At 41.6% G+C, this 23,695-nt stretch overlaps 1 protein-coding gene across 1 annotated transcript in view; it reads left to right on the plus strand.

Annotated features, from left to right (window-relative positions):
* ERC2 (ELKS/RAB6-interacting/CAST family member 2) overlaps positions 1-22,962 on the plus strand; it is a 692,745-nt gene extending 669,783 nt beyond the window's left edge. The window contains 2 exon segments of the mRNA XM_030206769.1: positions 22,383-22,517; positions 22,948-22,962. Coding sequence (XP_030062629.1) covers positions 22,383-22,517; positions 22,948-22,962 — 150 coding nt within the window.
* Positions 22,963-23,695: the final 733 nt, after the last annotated feature.

Raw genomic sequence — 23,695 nt, forward strand, 5'->3', positions numbered from 1 at the left:
CTTGTAAAAATAGGCCTTTAATTGGTTTCCATGCATAGTTTTTATAATGATGCACATTTCACATTTGTTTCTTGCCTTTTGTTCATTTATTAACTCTTGTACAACATGGGAATTATATGAATTATGAATTTCATTTGGTAAATTTTTTCCTATTTCCAGACAAAATAATAATCGAGCTGCAATTATCTTAGTCAGGAACTCAGAACCGACAATCACCTTAATAGCATTAGCTAGCCTGTAATTAACATCTAATGTTAGCATTTTGGAGAGAGGGTGGGATGGTTAGTAAAAGAATATTTCACACAAATATGCATAAACATGTCCTGTCTGCTTTGGGATAGTACCGCAAGATGCAAATCATGTTCTTTCCATTATCGCCTTGTTAGCACTACTTATCTTCTTTCATTTGCCTGTTGTTGGTTAGAGGTAACATAGGACATGCATAAAATCTATCCCTCTACTTTCCTTAATAGAATATTAGCATAAATAGGCATATACATGCAGATATATATAAACATATCAATCGGTTTTGAGGAGATTAAATCTAAGCTTTTCTTGGACAAGATTTCAACTTTCATACTTCAGACACATCATGTGAAGAGAACATTCATTAGAGAAAGACATCTCCCTTGGCAAGGTTGAAAGTCAATGCAAAAGAGGAAGACCAGCAATGAGATGGATTGATAAAATAACAGCAACTATGGATGCCCCTCTTTCAACAATTACCTGCCCAAGTAAAGAACAAACACAGCTCAGAAGAACTATCTATAGGATTGCCATGAGTCGAAATCAACTCTGTAGCATGTAACAGCATGTGTTAGGTGTGAGCACTTCTACCAGTCATAAAGCTGGTGAAAATGCTTGTGCTTAGATTTGGGAAATACACACATAACTTATAGTATTTCATAAGTCACTTACATGTGAGTCGTGCCCATTCTCCCCAGATTCTGCCCATATGATTGCCCACCTGCAAAATACATGCTATAGAAGATATGCACATATGGCTAGATTCTATATATGGCACCAAAAAAATCAACACAGAAAAACACTATTCTATAAGCTGTGCTTAAAGTTAGGCGCAGTTTATAGAATAGTGCTTTCACCCAAGAATCATGCCTAACTTTAGGCATTATCATTTGCAGCAACTGAAACATGGTGCAAATGTACATGCCTACATTACACGCATATTCCTGTTATTCTATAACAATGTTCATTAATTTTAGGAATGTCCCTGTTATGCCCATGACTCTCCCATTTCCACTCCCCCTTTTTCACAACGCACATAAATTTTAGGTGTGGATCCCGTGCATAAATTTACATGCATACGTACCAATTAAATGTAATTAGAACCAATAATTGGTAAAAAGCCTATCATTGGCACGAATTAACTTGTTATTCAATTAAATTGCATGCATGCCCAAATTTGCACATGCAATTTTTGACAAATTTTATAGAATTAAGGGGATGGTTACAGAAAGCACATAAACATATTATTTGCATGTATGCATATTCATACATATATGCATATATTCTGGTCATTTACTTGCATACTTGGCACCTAAATGTTGACAACTACTTTATTGAATTAGCTCCTATCTGCAAAACCTGCGTGCAAATATCTCTCATGAATATTCATTATGGATATTCTGAAAACCTGACTGGCTAGGATGCCTCTAGGACCAGGTTTGGGAACCACTGCTCTAGTGGAAGATTTATTTGTTTATTTATTTATTTGCAAGATGTATAATCCGCACATTCAGGTAAGACCATCAAGGCGGCTAACAATCGGTATATATAATGAAATGTATAAACTATAAAAATGACCAGAAGAATGAAACCTCATGCTCTAACCATAAAAGGCAGAAAACAAAAGAAAAGGCTGTATAGAACAACAATAAAAAACAGAGACAGTGATGCTCAGAAACAAGGAAAGAAAAGGTGAGAGAAACCTGAAGGGTCAACAGCAATCTGAAGGAAAATAATTTTGAAGGCGCTTTGCTCATGTGAAGTTTGGGTATGCATGATAAAATAAGCCAAGTCTTTAGTTTGGTGAACAGATTAAAGTGGAGAGAGATGGTTCAGTTGGAAATCTGTGAGGAACAGATTGCAGCAGTCTAAGCGACACCTGTGGAGGGAGTGGATTTGGTAGTGTGTTCAGAAAGAAAGGGACAGAATTTGGTGATGATATAGAAAAAGAAATAGGAAGAAGTGTGTGTGTGTGTGGGGGGGGGGGGGGGGATCCACGTCTCTTCACAGAAATGCAAGCAAAGCAGACAAAGAGTGGAAGTAAAACCAAATGCACAGGAGAGTAAGAGAAAGGGAAATGGGACTTGATATACTGCCTTTCTGAGGTTTTTGCAACTACATTCAAACCAGTTTACATATATTCAGGTACGTATTTTGTACCAGGGGCAATGGAGGGTTAAGTGACTTGCCCAGAGTCACAAGGAGCTGCAGTGGGAATAGAACTCAGTTCCCCAGGATCAAAGTCCACTACACTAACCACTAGTTCTACTCCTCCACTCAAGTTTATTTGGGTCTGCTTTGATAGAAAAATAAATGGCAGGTATTATCAGGATGTTAGAAATATATAAACAAAGACAGATGTCAAAAAATGACCTTACGTTTAGGGATTGGGGGGACCAAGAGGATATCCATAGGAATAGAGAAAGGTTGAGGGGAAAAAGTAGCATTTAGGGGAAAGGTAAGAAGCATTTTTGTTCTTGTTTATTTGTCGTAGCACTTACTGATACAATCATTAGTCTTTTACATGTTTTTTAGTTGAAATGTTACAATAGAAATAATTCAAGTAATTGTACAACACCCAAACTGAAGAAATAAGGAAACAAAACTACTGCAAGCATCACATCATATTAAAAGCCCACATCATGGAGAAAGAACAGTCATCAAGGAAGACACTAAGATACCAATTCATTCAAGCAAATAACTTGAAGAGCCAACTTCAATTCACCCAACCAAGCACATGGCATCCCATGTAATAATACAAATAAAGCAACTAAACATTTTTCATTACAAATAATCCTTTAATTGAATAGGTTCTAGAAAGGTATATCTATCCCTATGCACGGAGACCACACAATTATATGAAAATTTTAGAAAGAATGTAGCATCTAGAGCCAAAACTCTAGGTTTTATTTGAAAAAATGTCATCCATGATGCCTGAGTCACCTTGCAAATGTTGGGGAAGAAATAAATATTCTGACCACAAAAAGGAACATCCCTATTATGAAAATAAGATTTCAACACCTTAATCTTATTTAATTTATTAAGAAATATAATCAGAAGGGTGCTTCTAGTTGGAATCTCTTCCAAAACATTATTCCAAAAAATCAAATAGCTTGAGGCTATCCATAGAAGCTAACAAATCTAAGCCACTTCCTGCTTAATATTTTTAACAACCTTTTAGAAGAAACATAATATAACTTGGTGATGCCAGAAATCATATCCTCAGGATAATTTAACACTTCATGATTAAGCAATTCCCATGGAGGTAACAGATATGTCTTTGGAAAATTCAAATATTTTGGATCTAATCAGATTTTCTAAAGACACATTCTGAGAATGAAGCCCCAAGCTTTCCTTGATGTCAGATGTTCCAGTAGCCTGCCTGAAAAATCTGGGAGTCCAGTTTCGAGAATTAGGCTTCTAGGCCAAATCTTCCGTCATTATCATTCAACTTAGCAAAAGCATATGGGAAAAAAGTACAATTTATTCAGTGAACCTATACAATGAAGACTCATTATGGGTTACAGCTATGCCCATTTTGGCCATGTCTCCGTCAATAATTCATGCAACTTGATTAGACACCATAGTGCTTATTTTAGAAGCTGTGCACAATTTGGATGTGCACAACTCAGCATTTAGGCATGTATATTGCATACACATCTAAATCCAAATTTTGCAAAGCCAGGCTATACACTTCTAAAATTCAAAAATGTGCACTTGGCAAAGGGGCGAGGTCTGGGTATTTTGGGGTGAACTAGGATGGGGCAAAAACATAAATGTGCATGCCCAATTAAGAAGGGGAATGCATTTCTGTGTCTAAAAAGATCAGCATTGAGATTTACAACTGCTCCCCAGGACATCTAGGTTTTAGAAAAGTGCTTGTTTTGTGTAATGCTTTTTCTGGATGAATTGGAGGAGGTCACCCAGTGATTGGTGTCCCCTCCTCACAAAAAGTGATACTGGCCAATGGTATTGGTTTCTGTGACTGTGTCAGAAAACATAGACATATATGAGGCCAATATTCAGCCTACAGGAAGCAGCCCACCTAAGTACTGCAGATGGGGCTAATCCCGTATATTCAATGCTGGGCCATTTCCGGTGATTGGCATTGAATATCTGGGGGGTTTTGGCTGGCTCAAATATAGCTGGCTATGACGATATTCAGCGCTGGCCAATTAAGTTTATAGTGGTCAAAAATAGGACTAAACTTAGCCAGTCCACGCTGAATGTTGCCAGTTATCACATATTGTAACTGGTTATCTTTTTGAGCTAACTAGCAATATTCAGCAGAGATAACCGCTAATCTCACACTAAATATTAGCAGTTAGGCACCAAAACCCTATTCCAGGAACAAAGGGGGGAGGTTATCAACATGGGCTACCATTAAGATGGGTTATTTTGATGTTATCTACTACTACTACTACTACTACTTATCATTTCTATAGCGCTTTCTATAGCGCTACAAGGCATACACAGTGCTGTACACCATACACAAAAGACAGTCCCTGCTCAAAGAGCTTACAATCTAGATAAGACAGATAAATGGACAGAACAATTAAGGGTAAGGGAATAAAGAGGTGAGGAAAAAGGACAGGGTAAGTGAGTTAGGAGTTACCCTGGGTATTAGTAACAAGGCCTCACTGTATGAAATGGAACCTGTGCTAAAATAGCATGAGTTATGGTAAAATAACCCATCTTAATGGTAGTCCACGTTGATAACTGTTCCTGAGAGTCTGAAAACAGACATTCCTGGTTCACATAATGAAATAATATGATCAAAAATATAGTTTTTCTTAATAGAAAAAAATTCTATAATGATTGTTGTTGTAAGGTTGAAAACTAAGGGGCCCTTTTACCAAAGTGCGGTACAAAAGTGTCCTTAGCACATCCTTAAGTGGGTCATCCCTGCGTGCTAAGGCTATTTTTATTGCTGGGGTAACATGGCCATTTTTTTCTATTTTCTCAATTAATTGCAATGCGCTAGTTTTCCCATTAATGTATGGCCATTGGCGTATGAACCCCTTCTGCCAACCATTATGTAGGTGGTAAGGACTCATACACTAAGCACACACTAAGGGCCAAATTCTATAAAAGGCGCCTAAAAAATCCATGTGGTAAACATTTCTGGCTAAATGTATTCTATAAGCAGCACCTAAATTTATGTGCAGTATATAGAATACACTTAGTTGATATCCCAGCCCCTAAAACTACACGCCTCCATTTACCCCAATGAAAATGTGGCATAAATCCCAGAGTGTAGATTCACAGGCACTGGGCCATATTCTTTAACTACGTATGTAAATTTAGGAATGCCTACGAAATGCCTCTTTCCCACCCATGACCATGCCCATTTTGAACTATGCATATTAGAATTTAGGCACAGTTCATTGCAGAATACGCTTAGCGACTTGTGTGCTTAAATTCTAATTATTGCCAATTAGTGCTCATTATTGCTTGTTAGGTGCTGTTAGTATGTTGGCTAGCTTGTTAAACCAATTAAGTTATGCACATTGTTATGGAATATGCTTAGATTTTCAGCACAGAATGCTAGGCACAATATATAGAATAAGACATAAGCATCGCCACACTGGGACAGACCAAAGGTCCATCTAGCCCAGCACCCTGTCTCCGGCAGTGGCCCATCCAGGTCACAATGACCCGACAAGATCCACGGAGCAAAACATTTTGTACTGCTTGTCCCAGGAATAGTGGATTTTTCCCTACGTCCATTTATAACATTCTATGGCCTTTTCCTTCAGGAAGCCGTCCAAACCTTTCTTAAACTCTGCTAAGCTAACCGCTTTAACCACATTCTCCGGCAACGAATTCCAGAGTCGAATTACGCGCTGAGTAAAGAAAAATATCCTCTTATTTGTTTTAAACTTATTGCACTCCAGCTTCATCGCATGCCCCCTTGTCCTAGTATTTTTGGAAAGCATAAACAGACGCTCCACACTTATCTGTTCCACTCCACTCATTATTTTATATACCTCTATCTATCACCCCTCAGCTGCCTTTTCTCCAAGCTGAAGAGCCCAAGCCGCTTTAGCCTTTCCTCATAGGAAAGTCGTCCCATCCCCTTAATCATCTTCGTCGCCCTTCTCTGCACCTTTTCTAATTCCACATCTTTTTTGTGGTGCGGCAACCAGAATTGAACACAATACTCTAGGTGCGGTCGCACCATGGACCGATACAGTGGCATTATAATATCCTCATTTTTGTTTTCCATCCCTTTCCTAATAATACCTAACATTCTATTTGCTTTCTTAGCCGCAGCAGCACACTGAGCAGAAGATTTAAATGTATCAGCAATGATGACTCCCAGGTCCCTTTCTCTTAAGTGGTTACCATGGTGGCAATGTAACTGCTAACTGGTTAGAGCAGAACACACCCACTCTCTGCCCCCAAGACATGTCCCTAGTGCTAGAAAATATATTTTATTTAACATGTGGGTAGCGCGTGCACCTCCAAAAATTACCATGGAACACCTCAGTGCACCCTGTGGTAAGCCATATTTTGCACATGCTAGTGCTTACCGCAGAGCAGTAAAAGGGCCCCTAAGATTTTAAATTAGTTCACATTTGATACAACTGAACCCGCTATTAAATTCATATAAAACCAAATGCTATGCAGATTTTTCTAGAAACAGGAAGACAAGCATGCTATTAGTCATAATCTATTCATTGGAAAGGTAAAGACCCTACAGTCTTTTGCCAGCTTTGAGGATTATGGCTACTATGCTTCCAAACCATGTCTGTTCTCATATAATTATTTCACTAAACCTTCCTTTTAATGAGTTATTTCCTGTCTTTGTGCTGTGAAGAGAAGAAAGTTACTGTTCGTTTCATATTAGCCTCCCCTATTTAGAAGGACCTGGACTGAAATGTCCCCAGGCAGCTGCTGTTTTGAGCTTTAATTATGCTTTATAACCCACTTCTTTATGTCTATCTTCTTGCATACTTCTGTGTAATTATCAAGTTGAGTGTGTTGGACCGAGACAAATAGCTTTAGCATGAATTTGCTGTGCATTATTGTTTCCACTGTATTATTACTTTATACTTCCTGTGCTTAGAGCTGTACCATTAGCCATCAAGACTTTAAAAGATTAAAGGTATAAAACAAATGTGGTATCCACAACAGAAAAAAAACCAGTGGCAGTTTTCAGATCAATATGATTTTGTTTATTCACAAGTACTCCGGTGGCTTAATATTTGACATTTACAATCCAACTGAGTCTATTTCCCATGGAAATTCCACTGTGCTCAAGTGCTACACAGATTCTGATGCCACATTCTTTTCTAGGTTGACCCTAACTCCACCCATGCAAGTACCCTTTTATCTCACATAGAGAGGGTAGTTTCCAAGAGTCATGGACTCACATCCAAACTGAAAACTCAGTGCATGTATAATCATCCATTCAAACTTTTCTGTAGCTATGATTATGTGCTATTTTGTTTTCATTTGTAATATATTTTAACGGTAAGGAGGAAAAGATTTCAAAACTAGTCTATAACACTTAGAAAAAGTAAACAGTCACATACGTAGCCAATGGTCAGAAGAACTTCCTTCTTTTTATATTAATAGTTAAAATATTTCAAAAATCCAATGCAACCAATCCATGGTTGTCTCTGCAATCTATAGCCACTCCCTTCTTGCTACCGGCTGGCTCCACTCAATAGACTTTCAAGTAGTAACTAGTTCTGAGGTCTTTCCTTCTTAATATCCTATATAATAAAACGCATCTCCAACATTCTGAAGCCGAGAAAGTGAAGCCTGAAGCATCCGTGCGCTGTGAAAGGTACGCTTCCGGGTACGTACGTCACATGCACAAGCTGACCAACCAGAGGTGGGAGGGTGGGCGCACAGCGGCGAATCGATCTGGCATTCACTGGGCCTGCACGCTGAGCTGTGCACGGCAGCGGAGGTTGGACAGTTGGCGGAGGGCCAGAGATTTGGCCGGTATCGTTAGGGGAAGGGTAGACAGGAGATTCGCTGGGTGGCTGGAAGGGGGGCAGGGGAGAGAAGAGCATCGGTGGGGGGCAAGGGAAAATGGAGAATTGCTGGGTGGCTGGAGGGGGGCCAGAGGAAAAAGGAGAATCACTGGGTGGCTGGAGGGGGGACAGGGAAGAGAGGACAATCGCTAGATGGCTGGAGGGGGGACAAGGGAAGGAGGACAATCGGTGGGTAGCTGGAGGGGGGCCTGGGAGAGAGGAGAATTGCTGGGTGGCTGGAGGGAGGCCGGGGAGAGAGGGGAATCACTGGGTGGCTGGAGGGGGAGCAGGGGAGAGAAGAGCATCCCTGGGTGGATACGGGGGGGGGGGGGACAAGGAAAAAGGATAATCGCTGGGTGGCTGCAGGGGGAGTAGGGGAGAGAGGAGAATCGCTGGGTGGCTGGAGGGGGGGCAGGGGACAGAGCAGACGCACTCCCACCCAGCAGTCTCACTCTGTCACAAACACATACTCGCACATTCACTCTCTCTCTCACACACATAGTCACTTTCACACACACTCTGTCAAACATACATACTCCGACAAAAACCTTGCTAGCGCCCGTTTCATTTGTGTCAGAAACGGGCCTGATTTACTAGTAAAATTTATTAAAATGATAACAAGTTAAGGAGCCCTTTGACTAAGCATTGCTAAAAAGTGGCCTGTGCTATTTTTAGTGTGTGGGTTTTCCAGCATGCTGAGGCCACTTTTAGCACAGTACTAAAATGGCCACAGTTTCTATTTTTTCATTCATGACCATGCGCTAATTGCCCAGGGTTATAGAATAGCGCGTAGGCAGATGGCGTGCATAACTGGTGCCAATGATCGGGAATAATTGATTGCTAGCATCCAATTACTGATGTAATCGACTCGTTAACCAATTAAGTTGCACGCACATCTCAGAATTGCACCAAAATTTGGGCACCCAACTTTAAGTGACCTTTATAGAACCTGGGGGATAATTACCATTTCCAAATCTTCATGCATTGCCCTGAAAGAGAAGTGTATATCTGTGAGTACTTTTCCCTTGGTAATAATCAAAGGGAAAATATCCACATACTTGCAAAATCCATGGGTTAAAGTGCCAGCAGACTTTGCAAGTACAAACAAGGTTTTGAAAATTGCCTCGGTAATTCGATGGATTAGCTAATTAGTAAATATGGAAATTAGTCTTTCACCTACAATTTGTATGATTCAGTAGCTTTCAGTTAATCATCTGTGCATCTTCATGTTTGTGGCATGATAAAATCACATTGTTTTTGATTTGCTTGCAGTCTTTGGTTGGATGTATTTTCTGTATATCCTCTGTCTGCACATATCTCCCTGTTATTTATATTAAGTTATCATTTAGTGGTTTCTCTATCTGTTACTTCCTCTTTAATATGGCTGAAAGGAGGAGACAATGCAAGGCAGGGCAAGTGATGTCTGTAAAATACTAGAGTAAGCGGTAGAAATTGCAGATGCAGGCATTTATACCTGCTCTTTGATCAGGTGTAAATGCCTGTGCTTAGATTATTTAAGTATGCGCATAAATTAGTTTAGTCTATGATCGAGGTGCTCCTCAGTACCTCTCCACTCTCATCTCTCCCTACAGTCCTCCCCAGGAACTCCGTTCACTGGGTAAATCTCTCTTATCTGCACCCTTCTCCTCCACCACTAACTCCGTTCATTTTATGTTGCTGCACCATATGCCTGGAATAAACTTCCTGAGCCGGTCCGTCAAGCTCCATCTCTGGCCATCTTCAAATCTAGGCTAAAAGCCCACCTTTTTGATGCTGCTTTTAACTCCTAACCCTTACTAACTTGTTCAGTACCCTTATTTTATCATCCCCACCTCAGTAATTCCCTTATCTCTTATTTGTCCTGTTTGTCTGTCCTAATTAGATTGTAAGCTCTGTCGAGCAGGGACTGTCTCTTCATGTTCAAGTGTATAGCGCTGCGTACATCTAGTAGCACAATAGAAATGATAAGTAGTAGTACTTATGAACTTTGCCTGAACTCCATCCCTGTACATGCCTATCTGCAAAGTATTGTCCCAAGAAACAGCAAGACAAACGATCCTCAAACTCCAAGATGGAAAACAGAAAAGCAGATCAGTAGTAAATATATATGAACTTTATTATTGATGTTTCATACAAAAGTATTGCCCGACACAGGCCGTGTTTCGCCCATCAGGGCTGCATCAGGGGTTGAATAACTTCACCAAAATAGTAAAAAACCAGCAATGGTCGTAATCCTAATAACAAGGAACGATGTTAATTATAGCAAACGGCACAAGACTGTCGCTGTAAAACTTTTTTTTTTTATAACAGGTCATCTGAGCTAATGTGGCCATATACTCATGAAAAAGTCTTTATAAAATTATCCCCTCGGTGTCTAATAAATCAGGTCTTATGGGGATGATGTATACCTTGGAGGAAAGGAGAAACACGGGTGACATGATACAGTCGTTCAGATATTTGAAAGGTGTTAATCTGTAAGCAAACCTTTTTCGGAGACGGGAAGGTGATAGAACTAGAGGACATGAATTGAGGTTGAAGGGGGTCAGACTCAGGATTAATGTCAGAAAGTATTTTTTCATGGAGAGGGTGGTGGATACATGGAATGTCCTCCCACGGGAGGTGGTGGAGATGAAAACGGTAATGGAATTCAAACATGCGTGGAATAAACACAAAGTAATCCTGTTTAGAAGAAATGGATCCATGAAATCTTAGTGGAGATTGAAAAGCAAAACCACTGGATTGGCCACTGTTGGAAACAGGATGCTGGGCTCGATGGACCTTTGGTCTTTCCCAGTATGGCAATACTTATGTACTTATCAGGCTTATTTTCGAAAGTGATCGCCGGCCATTTCATGACATAAATCGGGAGATGGCCGGCTATTTCTTAAAAGCAGCAAAAACGGTATAATCAAAAGCTGCTTTTTTGACAGCATCGCCGCTTTCCCGTCGCCTCGCCGGTGAAAGTTCAAGGGAGCGTGTCGGCGGCTTAGCGAAGGCGGGACATTGGCGGGCATGGGCGTGGCTTCCAGATGGCCGGCTTTCGCGGATAATGGAACAAAAAAAAGCGGCGTTAAGCAGTATTTTGCCGGGTGTACTTGGTCCTTTTATTTTCATGACCATGCCTCAAAAAGGTGCCCCAACTCACCAGATGACCTCCCCGTACTCCCCCAGTGGTCACCAACCCCCTCCCACACTAAAAAACACAATTATAAACATATTTTGCCAGCCTCTATGCCAGCCTCAAATGCCGTACCCACCTCCATGACAGCAAGAATGTGTTCTATCCTCTGACAGCCTTTCCCTGGTTGTGATGTGGCTCTCGGGTGAGTGTGACACCTTTTCTGTTAGGTGCACTGCAGAGTCACATCAGCAAAGCATTATGGTGGGTGTAAGGTAGTGGGCTCTACTCCCATGGTGCTTTTCCCCCTGCTAACTGGGTCAGAGTGTGCCCTGCTTGTTTCTGGTAGACCATGAGGTAGTGGCCATTTTTATAAGCCAGTTTTAGATCCCTTTCATGTATTACCCACGTTAGAGACCTTAGTTATTACCTTGAATGTTGCTGAAAGAGGGCATTGTACACCATTCTGTCAGCTCTGACCTGCTGCTAATCTCAGTACCAGGGAGACTCTTTGCCAGTGGGGCACAACCTCAGATCTGCAGTTAACTGTGAGTAAATGTGCTTATTCAAATAAAGGACTTTTTCAAAGAGATTAGTCTTCAGGTGTCAACTGGTGTGCCAAGGTTATACAGCAGCAACAAGTCCTAGAGGCCTGCGTGTATGCAGGTCCCTAGAGCACTTTTAGTGGGTACCACAGTGCACTTAAGGCAGGCGGACCCATGCCCATCCCCCCCCACCTGTAACACTTGTGCTGGTAATGGGAGCCCTCCAAAACCCACTGTACCCACATGTAGTTGCCCCCTTCACCCCTAAGAGCTACAGTAGTGTTGTACATTTGTGGGTAGTGGGTTTTGGGGGGGGTGGGGGGCTCAGCACCCAAAGTAAGGGAGCTATGCATGTGGGAGCTTTTTCTGAAATCCACCGCACTGACCCCTAGGGTGCCCAGTTCATGTCCTGGCATGTCAGGGGGGCCAGTGCACTACGAATGCTGGCTCCTCCCATGACCAAATGCCTTGCATTTCGCCGGGTTTGAGATGGCCATCAATTTTTTCCATTATCGCTGAAAAACAAAACCGGCGATCTCAACCCCGGCGAATTCTGGCATTTGGCCGGGCTAAACCGTATTATTGGAAAAAAAGATGGCCGGCCATCTTTTTCAAAAATACGGTTCCGGCCAGCTGTTGCGCTGCCGCCAAAATAGATCGCCGGCGATCTATTTCGCCGGCGACGTTCGATTATGCCCCTCCACGTACTTATGTACTTATGTGGCACAGCCACATTAGGGAATCGGAGAACGGAAGAGTTGTATTATGTCCATTACGTGCTTTAGTTTGGTTGTGTTGCAGAGATTAGGCATTTAAATTGGATCGGTAGGGTATGCCTTTTTAAACAGGTTGGTTTTTAGTGATTTCTGGAAGTTTAGGTGGTCGTACGTCGTTTATACGATGTACGACTTTGCCATTGTTTTGTTTGTAGAGTATGCAGTTTTTAGTGTCTGTTAGGTGCCTGCTTGTTTTAAAGAAAAAAAGAATCCAACTCAGCTTTTCAAATGTGAGTTGGTAATATTCCATTTGGCTCTACATTACCAAGAATGCTGATTGTAAAGCCTGACATGCGTGCAGTACTGATGACCCATAGACTTTCAAACAGTTAATTCAGAGTCATCTTCCATTATACTTTCTTGGTTGATGGCACTATGGGGGAGTCACTATGGCAAATAATTGACATTTTGACCTTGTAGGTAGACTAGTTTAGACTTTTTTAGCTGACAAAGGCACGCTGTTTACATAGACTCTTCAGTTAAGACACATTGTTATAATCATTCAAGAGGTTGTCAGCTAAAGTAAGATAAATTGATTGGATGTGTCGAGTGTTTTAAAGTTACATACTGTATTGGCCATTAAGGAGGCAATTTTAGAACTGGCTGCATAAGTGGATATAGCCAGTATACATGTATAAAGTAACAATTTTAGAAAGTAAAAATACACATATTATTTCTCATCTAAAATTGCCGCTTGTACGTGAAGCCAGGTGCACATTTTGGTTCTGCCTGATCTAGAGAGGCATAAAAATATTTATTATATTCTTGATAATACTGCCTTTCTGTGATATAACCAGAGCAGTTTACATATTACCTACAGGTACTTTCTCTGCTCTTAGGGGGCTCACAATCTAAATTTTTGTATCTGGAGCAAAGGAAGCTTAGGTGACTTGCCCAGGGTCACAAGGAGCCACAGTAGGAATCAAGTCCAGTTCTCAGCCCACTGTGCTAACCATTTAATTGGTTAAAATTGAATATGAACAAGAATCAGGTTATTCTCTTAAGTAGTTATCCAATTCCATCTTTTCTCAAGTCTTGCGCTATCGGAGATGTCGAGATTCAGGCACTTACCTTGCAAGAACAGATACGTAAGATAATTGGGACAATTTTCTGAAACTTGAGATTATTTGTGCTTTCATAGTGCAATCCAAACACACTCCTGTGCTTATCACCTGGTATTTCAACTGTAGTAAATGGCCTTTACTGTAATTTAAGGTTGTTGAAAATCATAAACCTTAGATGGATTCAGTTTTCAATAGTTAGCAATAACGTAAGCATTTTGAAAATTCAGTTTTCTCCTGGTGGCCCTCACCAAACTAAACATAAAGCTGGATATCATCAGCAAAGAAAAGAAAAAGGTGTATCAAATGACCAAATCAGATGAGCCACTCATCTGTGCCTGCTAAGTTTTGCATATATAGGGCTAGATTCTATATATGGCGCCTAAAAAAATCAGCACTGAAAAAAACGCACGTCGTTATTCTATAAACCTCACTTAAAGTTAGTTCCTGTGACTAAATTTAGTCATGGCCATTTACGACAACCAAAACCTGGTATAAAAGCAAACAACGTGCAGATTGGGCATATTCTATAAGACCGCGTGTACATTTTAGGAACGCCCATGACCCGCACATGCCAATCCCATAGCCACACCCATTTTAGATCTGCACGGTCCAATTCACACAACTTCAGAGGTTTTAGAACAATGACAGTGCTGGACAGACTTCCTATCACATCATACCTTATGCTATGAGTTTATCTTGTTGGGCAGACCGGATGGACCATACAGGTTTTTGTCTATGTTATTATGGGGCTCATTTTCAAAAGAGAAAAAATGTCTTAAAAAATGGCATAACACAGCATTTGGATGTTTTTCTCACCAAAACATCCAAAACAGTATTTTCAAAACCCATTTGCCAGTCCTTTTTTCTGTGCAGTTCATCTGCAATGTGTCCAGATCTCAAGGGGGAGTGTCAGGGGTGTGTTAAGGGTGGGATTCGGGCAAGACCTGGATGTTTTTCAGCCATAATGGAACAAAACAAAATTGTCCAGGACAAAAACTAAGACATTTTGAACTAAACCTGTTTTAATAATTACGAAGCCACAAAAAATGCCTTAAATGTCCAGATAACCACTGGAGGAATAAAGGAATGACCTCCCTTAACCCCCCCCCCCCCCCCCATGGTCACTGACCCCCTCCCTCCCACCCACCCACCCAAAGATGTAAAAGAAACAATACATACCAGCGTCTATGACAGCCTCAGATGTTATGGCCAGCAGGCAGGTCCCTGGAGTAGTGGTCGGTGCAGTGTACTGTGGAGAAGGGGACCCCAGGACCATTTTTTATTTGTAGCATTTGTATCCCACATTTCCCCACCAATTTGCAGGCTCAATGTGGCTTACATTTACCGTGGTGGCGATTGCCATTTCTGGTTGACAGAATTACAAATGGTATTGCATTAAGAAGAATGCATTATGGTATCACATATAGCTTGGGCTGTAACAAGTGATAAGAGATCGGTTCTGTCTAGTCCACTAATCCACTCTAACTGTTACACATGTGGTGGAAAGTGTGAGCCCTTCAAAACCCACCAAAAACCTACAGTACCCACATATAGGTGACACCTGCAGCCGACTAAATATGGCCGCCGACTAAACATCACGCTGTCGGCTAGCTACAGGTGTCCTAGTTTTACCGGACTTAACATTGGGCTTAAATTGAGCCAAACCGTGCATCCTGTGCATTGCACAATCTGCTGGCTTCAGTAGGGCTGATCTTGGGCTAAAAGGGGGCTGTTGTTGGGCTAAAAGGGGACTGTTGTTGCGAAGATCTTGAGCTGCCAGCGGGTCAGACCCGGTCACCGATTGAACATCGTGCTGATGTCGCGCTTACCTTGTCCGTTCACTGAGGTGGATCTGGCCTGTGTTCGGGCTCAGCCAAAACATCATGCTGATAGCGGATTTCGGGCTGCTTCAGGTCACCGCTCGCACATTGTACTTCCCTTCGCTTGTGCATCGCGCTTCCTTTCCGGGGCCGCTGGTCTTCTTCCTGGTGTCTGTCCCTGCATGCCCCCTGCCTGTGAGTGTTTCCGGCGCTGCATCTTTCTGTTTCCATTTCAACGTGGTGGAGGAGGAACCCGTCTCGACGCGAATCAGCTGTTCCTCGGAGTCGCTGTGATGGAGGGTCCCTGGCTGGAGTGTCCCGGCAGTTGAGGAAGCAGAAGACGGCCGTTGGTCTGCCATCTTGTTCCCTGCTCAGATGGCTGCGTCGCTGTGGATAGTTTGTCTCCAGCTTCATTTTGTCCATCTGGGCCCTGCTGCTGTCCCGAATTGGGGATCATCTTGCTGGTCTTCTCTACGTCAGCCTGGTTTTTCGTCCCTCTTCTTGGCCCACCAGGACTTTCGTTGGTCATCTGTGTCTTTTTTTCCCCTTCCTTTCCTGTTCTCCCACTCTAGTTTCTAAATTGTAACTGTAATGTATTTATTTTGATTTATTTTGATTAGTTCATTGTAAGCCGCTTTGGGGCTGTAACACTATGGCAAAAGGCGGGGTATAAATGTACTGAAATAAATAAATAAATAAGGGCTATTGTAGTTACGTATAGTTGGGTGCAGTAAGTTTTGGGTGGGTTTTATAGGGCTCACTATACAATATAATGGAACAATGATGAGATGTGTACCTGGGATCTTTGAGGTGAAGTCCACTGCAGTGCCCCACTGCTCTGCTAGGATGTCTGTGTGGCCAGTCTACTAAGAATGCTGGCTCCTCCTACATCCCAATGGCTTGATTTTGTGTGTTTTTCATTTTTTTTTTTAAATGAACCAAAAAGATAAATGCACAGAGCACAAAAACATCTAGCAAGTGACCATTTTTGAAAAAAAAAAAAAAAGAAGTTGTCTTGCTATTTCAAAAATGACAATATTTGCTATTCGGATTATGGACGTTTTGAGCAAAATGTCCAGTGTCAGACTTAGATGTCATATTAAAAATTCCCCTCGACGTTACTATGTTATAGAATACGCTTAGAGAGGCATTTTTGATATGACATCTTAAGTTCAACTTTGGATTGTAAGCTCTGTCGAGCAGGGACTGTCTCTTCATGTTCAAGTGTACAGCGCTGCGTACGTCTAGTAGCGCTTTAGAAATGATAAGTAGTAACTTTGGATGTTTTGCTAAAAACATCCAAAATTGAAGTGGAGAATATAGCCATTTTCAAAACAGAAAAATGTCTCTTTTTTTTTTTTTTTTTTTTTGAAAATGGCAATTTGCTAAATGATTTTGTGCTCTGTGGGTTTATCTTTTTGGTCCATTGTCGAAAACAAAATGTCCAAGTGAAAAATGCACAAAACCAAGCCATTAGGATGTAGGAGGAGCCAAAATTCTTAGTAGACTGGCCACACAGACATCACAGTGCAGCAATGGGGCACTCTAGAGTGCACTGCAGTGGATTAAAAAAAATGCTCCCTAGTACACATCTTACTGTTGTTCCCTTATTTAGTCTGCTGAGCCCCCCAAAACCAGCAACCCCAACTCTACACAGCTACAATAGCCCTTATGGGTGAAGGGGGCACCTATATGTGGGTACAGTGGGGTTCTGGTGAGTTTTGGAGGGCTCACAGTTTGTACCACAAGTGTAACAGGTAGGGAGAGGTATGGGCCTGGGTCCACCTGTCTGCAGTGCACTGCACCCACCTCTAGACTTCTTCAGGGGCCTGCATGCTGCTCTAATGGACATGAGTATAACATCTGAGGCTGGTAAGTAATGTTCAATAGGTTACTATCAGGCTTATTTTCGAAAGAGAAGGACACCCATCTTTCAACACAAATCGGAAGATGGGCATCCTTCTCCCAGGGTCGCCCAAATCGGCATAATCGAAAGCCAATTTTGGGCATCTCCAACTGCTTTCTGTCGCGGGGATGACCAAGTTCCCGGGGGCGTGTTGGAGGCATGGCGAAGGGGGGACTTGGGCGTGCCTAACATATGGGCATCCTCGACCCATAATCGAAAAAGAAGAGTGTCCCTGACGAGCACTTGGACAACTTTACTTGGTCCTTTTTTGGTTACGACCAAGCCACGAAAAGGTGCCCGAACTGACCAGATGACCACTGGAGGGAATCGGGGATGACCTCCCTTTACTCCCCCAGTGGTCACTAACCCCCTCCCACCCTCAAAAAAATGTTCAAAATATTTTTTGCCAGTCTCTATGCCAGCCTCAAATGTCATACTCAGGTACATCGCAGCAGTATGCATGTCCCTGGAGCAGTTTTAGTGGGTGCCGTGCACTTCAGGCAGGCGGACCCAGGCCCCCCCCCCCCTACCTGTTACACTTGTGGTGGTAAATGTGAGCCCTCCAAAACCCACCAGAAACCCACTGTACCCACATCTAGGTGCCCCCCTTCACCCGTAAGGGCTATGGTAGTGGTGTACAGTTGTGGGTAGTGGGGTTTGGGGGGCTCAGTACACAAGGTAAGGGAGCTATGTACCTGGAAGCTTTTTCTGAAGTGCACTGCAGTGCCCCCTAGGGTCCTGGCATGTGAGGGGGACCAGTGCACTACGAATGCTGGCTCCTCCCACAAGCAAAGGGCTTGCATTTGGTCGTTTCTGAGATGGGCGTCCTTAGTTTCCATTATCGCCGAAAATCAGAAAAGACCAAGTCTAAGGACGACCATCTCTAGGGATGACCTAAATGTCAAAATTTGGGCGTCCCCAACCGTATTATTGAAGCAAAAGATGGACGTCCATCTTATTTCGAAAATTCAGGTTTCCCCGTCCCTTCATTGGGACGTCCTGCAAGGACGTCCTCAGGAAAACTTGGGCGCCCCTTTCGATTATGCCCCTCTATGGAATTTTGCAAGTCTAATGAGTCCCCTGGTCATTTAGGACACTTTTTTGTAGCTTATAAATGGGTGTCTCTAGCATTTAGTGTGCACTAAAAACCCTAGCACATCTTAGTAAACAGGGCCCTTAGGATGCAATACAATCGTCTTACTTAGGGGTATATTTGGTGCTATGGTTTGTACCTAACAGATGTTAACAGACAGAGTTAGGGTGTATTAGGTGTTGGAAGCTTTCCGAGTACTTCAGAGGAAGCAGCTGTGCAGTTAAAGGGACAAGTCTCTAATTGGGTATCCAAATTTAAGTGTCAATTGCACGCGTGAATGTATAGAATGCCTGCAATTTTGTGGTTAAGTGGTAGAACAGCGTGTCAGGGGGTGGAAAGTAGGTGTTCCCGCACATATTTTCTTTGTTCATTATGTTAAAAGGCATAATACAAATAAATAAATCAAAGTGAACTAAAAATGAGAAAATCAAAACTGTCCAAATTGATTATTGATTAGCTAAGCTGATAGCATATTATTTTCCTCTGTATATTCCCTGATTTTCTGGCTTCTAGTCTCCCTAATTGGTGAACTGTTGTAGCAATATTGAATGAAAGATGTTTGCTTTTGTTTTTGTTTTCCACTTTAATCTTTATCAAAGTATTTCTTTAAAGCATAGAGCATATATTTCCTAAAGCAAGTGTATTGTTTTGTGTCATTTTGTTGAAATGAAAAACAGAAAAAGATTTTTAAAAATTATAAATTACCACGGGTAAAGTTGATTTATGTGGAATGAGTTTTAAGACATCATTAATATGAATGTGTGAAATGAACACAAAATCTAAAAATGAAAAAAAAATTCTTCTGTGTACATCCACTACAATAGAGACACTGTCCGGGCAATTCTATAAATTGGTGCCTCTGTTTTACTGCTAATTCTATAATGGCCATTTTGGCACCAAAATTCCATTATAGAATACTAGTGTAATATCGGCAGAGGCGCTCTCGTGTATTGGCACGCTCTCTTATGCTATGTATTTCAATGGTAGGAGTAAGTTGGTGCACCTAAGTGCCCCAAATGACACGCATAATTTATAGTGTATAAAATACACGTGTAACTAAGAGACACCCCCATGGCCCACCCGTGCTCCACCTGCATGTGTGCCCTCTTGGAGTTAGGAACTACCTTATAGAATAGCACCTAGTGTACATAGGTGCCTACCTGTCAGTGTGTAAATGGTGCCTACCTCCAAGCTCCAGTTTGTAGAATTGCCCTGTATGCCTTTCAGAAACTGGAAGCGTTTAACCAGCCAACAGCAAAGTATTCCAGATCTGTTCTTCCACGAATGACATTTCATTGGCAGTAGATGGTGTCTACCTGGAAGGTAAACAAAATAGTGAGGTGGATCCAAAGAGGATATCAAGAAGTCTTTATTGTAAACAGCTTAAAGACGGCCCGACACGGCCGTGTTTCGGCACAATGGCCTGCCTCAGGGGTCAGGTAGATCTACATAAAACATGAACATAAAACAACCATCAATAAATAAAAACTTATAATGAATAAATAATCAAGTAAATAATCGAATAGCACATCAAATGAAGTTGAGTGACACTTGAATAGAATTTCGTAAAAACAGATACTGTGAAAACATTGGATTAAAAAGGCATTTAAAAGACAAATGTAAAAGTGCAAATCAGCAAAATATACATATATTGTGTGGTAATACATTTTGGTGTATGAATGAAGAAATTGTATGTTAAAACAAAAAACATAAATAAAAAATGGAAAATATGTATAAAAAATGTCTTTAAGCTATTTACAATAAAGCAGTGATGTTCCTAGGGTGGCTGACACCCGGGGAGGATCGCCAATGCGCTCCTCGCCGGGTGCAGCGTGACTCCCCCACCCCCGGCGAAAGGACACCCACTCCCCCCTGGCGAAAGGACACCCCCCCCCGGGTGCATTTTTACCTGCTGGGGGGTGCCGCGCACCTGTCGGCTTCGCTCGTTCCATGCTCCCTGTGCCCCAGAACAGGAAGTAACCTGTTCCGGGGCAGAGGGAGCACGGAACGAGAAGAGCCGACAGGTGCGCGGCACCCCCCCCCAGTGGCGTGCACCCGGGGCGGACCGCACCCACTGCCCCCCCTTGGTACGCCACTGCAATAAAGACTCCTTGATATCCTCTTTGGATCAACCTCACTATTTTGTTTACTGCTCACGGTTACGTGAGGTTTACACCTCCTTTTTGGTCATCTTGCCTACCTGGACAGGACAGAGCTGGTCATGGTACCCTTTAACACCCTAATTCTATAAAAGTCGCCAAAAATTGCATGCATCCAATTTGCCTGTACAATTTAATTGAATAACAAATCAATTAGTGGCGATAATTGGCTTTTTAACAAGCAATTATTGGTGCTAATTGAAAGCAATCAACATGTACAAGCATAAATTTAGGCACATGATTTGTTCCTAAATTTTATGCATGTCCCGGAAAAGGGAGTGTGGAAATGGGAGGTTCATGGTCATTTCCAGGGAGATTGTGGGTATGGCTTTTGGTTACATGCAAAATTACAGAATATGAGGGCTCTGTGCCTAAATTTAGGTGCGGGTATTTGTACCACGCTTTCATTGGTGCAAATTTACATGCCTACATGTAAGCACAACCCTCAGGACTTAAGCGCTGTTCTATAAACTGTGCCTAACTTTAGGTGCAGCTTATAGAATAGTGCTTAAGTGTTTTTATTTTGTCGCCAATTTTTTAGGCACCATTTATAGATTTCACCCCTAAGAGGGTATTTCTATAAAGTACATTCGTAATTCATTAGAATAATTTCATAAGTGCATGTATTTATGTATTTGTGCACATATGTGCCAAAATTCCACCTAAGCATTATTCTGTAAATCTGCATGTATCTTACGCTGTGCATATTTTACAGGCAGACATACACATAGGCAGAGTCTGTGCAGAGTGTGAGTGGGACTTACATATGGGTAACTTATCAATATTATGGCTGGCATAAGTGTTTTCTCCCAGTTTAGGGGTAGGTCTACTAAAGGATCCTGGAAACGGAATTAGCACATCCTAACGCAGGACTTTCCTGTGTGCTAAGCCCGTCTCCAGCGCTCCCAGAAAATAGGGCATTTTCAAACATTGGCATGTGTAAGCTGAAAAACATTGACGCGGAAGCAATTACTGTCTGATATTTAGGAAGCGGTAAAGGCTCCTTCATAATAGACGCACTAACCAGTTAGCATGCAAAAATATCAACATGCTAGTTGAATAGTGTTTCCACGCCCATTCTCAGTGCCTCAAATCCCCCCCTAGAAAAAATAAATACTACGTACTTAGCATGCCTAAAAAGATTACTTACTGCAAAACACTTTAATGCTCTTTGCGGTTAGCGTGTTCATGCATTGTAAGCATGTTAGGACTTAAAGCCCTTTAGTAGACATAACCGTTATGATTTTATTGCTTTGCTGTTATACTAGTATTTTATAAATGAAAGGAGTCACCTATGTTCTTTGCAGAATAGGCTCCTTCCAGGGTTTACCAATATAATAATAATATATAGTAGAAGCTTCTAAACTGTTTGCTACAGTAGCTGATGCCATAGGAAGATTTTTTTTTTTGGAACAGATTTGCTGATTTTATTGTTATAGAGTCTAATAAACAACATAAGAAAAAGGAATGTCAATGCATAAAGGAAATAACGCCATGCACCTGTGTGCAACCACGCTAGCCGTCCTTGAGTATACCTAAAACAACTTCTCTAAACTCGGAAACAAAAGGAGACCTACATGTGCTATAAACATTGCCAAGAATGTTTTAGATCTGTTGTCTTTTCATGTGATTTTCTCCTCCTTCCCCCTCTCCGTTTCCTGCAGACACAGAACAGAATGAAACTGATGGCAGACAATTATGAAGATGAACATCACCATCACCACCACCACCATCACCACCATCACCACCGATCTCCTGGGAGGTCACAGCACTCCAATCAGAGACCCTCTCTAGACCAGGTCAGTCTTCCCTTTTCTTACCTTCTTTGCCTTTTCCAGTATACCATTCACAATAAAATAAATATTCCACAGAAATAATAAACAATAGCCACAATATGCACTTTGAAGTGAAACTAATAGCTGTGGTATGTGTGTCCATCACTCAAAGACCCTCCCTTTGTGCCTGTCTTATTTCTTTTCCTGCCTGAGATATATAGTAGAATAAATATTACACCCCAGCTGGGCTAAGGGAAAATAATTGTAATATTCCTAGTGCTATTCACTAGATTCTTAATTTGTGACTTTGCTTTGGACCTTACTAGGAGAAGGCAGGTAATAAATACATAACATAAGATGAATTGTAGAAAAGCATTAGCATTATATCTATGTTATTTGAATGTTCAAATGCATGCTTGTTAGATTTTTATTATGCTGACATTGTTTGCCTCAGGTAATGGAGATTTAAGGGCCCTTTAACTAAACCTTAGCGAACACTATTGGAATTAGCATGCAAAATGCTAAGAAATCCATTTTATATCTTATGTGCTTCTTAGCATTTACTGCATACTAATTCAATTAGCATGCTAACTTTCAGTAAAGAGCCCCTAAGGGGTCCTTTTACTAAATTGCAGCAAGTTTTTAAGAATTTTTGTAAAAACTGCATGAATGGGCAGGTTGAAGCCTCAATGTATATTGTAACTGCTCATACTTGTGGTGGGTTTTTCCCCATAGAAATTAAATACCATATCTAAGCCTTATTGCAAGGGTAATATCAACAGTGTTTGCTATCAGTTCTGTAACAGACAAACGCCTATGTTTACTAAGCGGTGCTATGGGCGTGTTAGCATTTTTAACACGTGTACATGGTTTATGCGTGTTAAACGCTAATGCACCCATAGAAATGTATAGACGTGTTAGCATTTAACGTGCCTTAAATTTACAGGCGCGTTAAAAACGCTAACACGCCTTAGTAAACATAGGCATTACTCTTTTTCCTGCTGCATTATGATTACAATTATGTGACAGATTTAGGGGTATGTTTACTAAGGCGTGTTAGCGTTTTTTACACATGTACATGGTTTACGCACGTTAAACACTAATGCGCCCAGAGAAATGTATAGGCGCGTTAGCATTTAACATGCCTTAAACTTACAGGCGCATTAAAAACGCAGACGCACCTTAGTACACATACCCCTAAG

This window comes from Microcaecilia unicolor, chromosome 6, assembly GCF_901765095.1.
Source record: "Microcaecilia unicolor chromosome 6, aMicUni1.1, whole genome shotgun sequence".
Taxonomy (NCBI): domain Eukaryota; kingdom Metazoa; phylum Chordata; class Amphibia; order Gymnophiona; family Siphonopidae; genus Microcaecilia; species Microcaecilia unicolor.